Source organism: Brassica napus, chromosome A9, assembly GCF_020379485.1.
Source record: "Brassica napus cultivar Da-Ae chromosome A9, Da-Ae, whole genome shotgun sequence".
NCBI classification, from domain to species: domain Eukaryota; kingdom Viridiplantae; phylum Streptophyta; class Magnoliopsida; order Brassicales; family Brassicaceae; genus Brassica; species Brassica napus.
Genome location: NC_063442.1, coordinates 42,087,112 through 42,089,120, shown reverse-complemented (window position 1 = coordinate 42,089,120; position 2,009 = coordinate 42,087,112). Strand labels below are relative to the sequence as shown.

At 42.1% G+C, this 2,009-nt stretch overlaps 1 protein-coding gene across 1 annotated transcript; it reads left to right on the top strand.

Moving 5' to 3' along the window:
- Window positions 1–665: 665 nt before the first annotated feature.
- LOC106434793 (AP2/ERF and B3 domain-containing transcription factor RAV1-like) lies at window positions 666–2,009 on the top strand. The gene has a single exon (XM_013875646.3). The coding sequence runs from the start codon at window positions 826–828 to the stop codon at window positions 1,846–1,848; it is 1,023 nt and encodes a 340-aa protein (XP_013731100.2). The 5' UTR covers window positions 666–825; the 3' UTR covers window positions 1,849–2,009.

The following is a 2,009-nucleotide window of genomic DNA, read 5'->3' as shown; positions in this document are numbered from 1 at the left end:
TCAGAAACCCTATTTTTTGCCATACAACGAAATAAAACACATCGTATAATATTCCAAATGGTCACTGGTCATGTGTTTTTATATTTAACAGCGCCATGAACTGACTTAAGCTCGAATAGTAACTGCGGTTTAAGCGGTGCAGGACAAGCGGTTCAACTGCGGTGCAGTTTTAACAGTTATAAAAACGTATAGATATATGATATATATAGAGATTTTTGTTATAGTACAGTTTTAGCAGTTATAAACATTCGAAGTCTTAGTATAGGCTCTGAATAGTGACTGCGGGACAAACGGTTTAACTACGGTACGGTTTTAACAATTATAAATATATATATATATATATATATATAGTATATATAGAAATTTTTATTACTGTTAACTGCGGGACGATGGTTATCATTAGAAACCATAGTAAACAAATTAAAAGCGAATATTTAATATGTGTATTATTATAAGCTTTTTTCAATATGTTTTCCACGAAGCTTCCCTTTCGATGTTAAGTTGACCCATACAACCCATATTACTTCCCATACAACTGCCCATATACTATAATCACTCGCCTGAAAGACACATTCTAGATATATTATTTATTTCTTTGGTGTTACCCAAATAAAAAGTGAAAATAAAATAATAATAATAACATAAGTAAAACACTTGCTATTTTTTATTTCCCTCCCTTCACTGTCTCCTTTCTATATATATACACATGCATACATATACTCATGTAACACCCACCAACAACAGGCTCTCTCTGAAAAATACATTTCTGACTTCTCCTTTGTTTCACAACTCAAAGTTAATTCTTAAACAGAAAAAAGCAAACTAATGGAAGCGAGTAGCGTAGACGAGAGTACGACGAGTACATGTTCTATCTACGAAACTCCGACGATAACTCCGGCCAAGACGTCGGTGAATCTGCACAGGATGGGAAGCGGATCTAGCGTGGTGCTAGATGCTGAGAACGGAGCTGAGGCGGAGTCGAGGAAGCTTCCGTCGTCCAAGTACAAAGGCGTCGTCCCTCAGCCGAACGGGCGGTGGGGAGCTCAGATTTACGAGAAGCACCAGCGCGTGTGGCTCGGGACTTTCAACGAGGAGGACGAGGCGGCCCGTTCTTACGACGTGGCGGTTCACCGGTTCCGAGGCCGAGACGCCGTCACGAACTTCAAAGACGCGAGGCTCGACGACGGAGAGGTCGAGTTCTTGAACACACATTCCAAATCTGAGATCGTTGATATGCTGAGAAAGCATACGTATAGCGAGGAGCTCGAGCAGAGCAAACGGCGACGTAACGGTAGTGGAAACGCGGTTAGGTCTACGACGCAAAACGACGGCGTTTCGACGACGGAGTTTAGATCGGCGGTGTCTTTGTTTGAGAAAGCGGTTACGCCTAGCGACGTTGGGAAGTTAAACCGTCTAGTGATACCGAAACACCACGCGGAGAAATATTTTCCGTTGCCGCCGTCGAGTAACGTTTCCGTTAAAGGGGTGTTGTTGAACTTCGAGGACGTGGCGGGGAAAGTGTGGAGGTTCCGTTACTCATATTGGAACAGTAGTCAAAGCTATGTTCTGACCAAAGGTTGGAGCCGGTTCGTTAAGGAGAAGAATCTACGTGCTGGTGATGTGGTTAGTTTCAGTAGATCCGATGGCCAGGATCAACAGCTATACATTGGGTGGAAGTCTAGATCCGGGTCGGATGTGGAAACGGGTCGGGTTTTGAGACTGTTCGGAGTCAACATTTCACCGGCGGGTTCAAGAAACGACGTGGTAGGGAACAAGAGAGTGGTGAACGATACTGAGATGTTATCGTTGGTCTGTAGTAAGAAGCAACGCATCTTTCACGCCTTGTAACCACTCCTCTTTCTTGAGTTTTAATAACTTTTTTTTAATCCCACTTTCCATTTCTTTTTTCAGTTGCATCAGTTTCTTCTTAGTACCAAAGGTTCACGAGTTGATTTATTGTAATGATGAACTGTATATCTTATTTTACTAGTGTGATTATGTTTTTACCA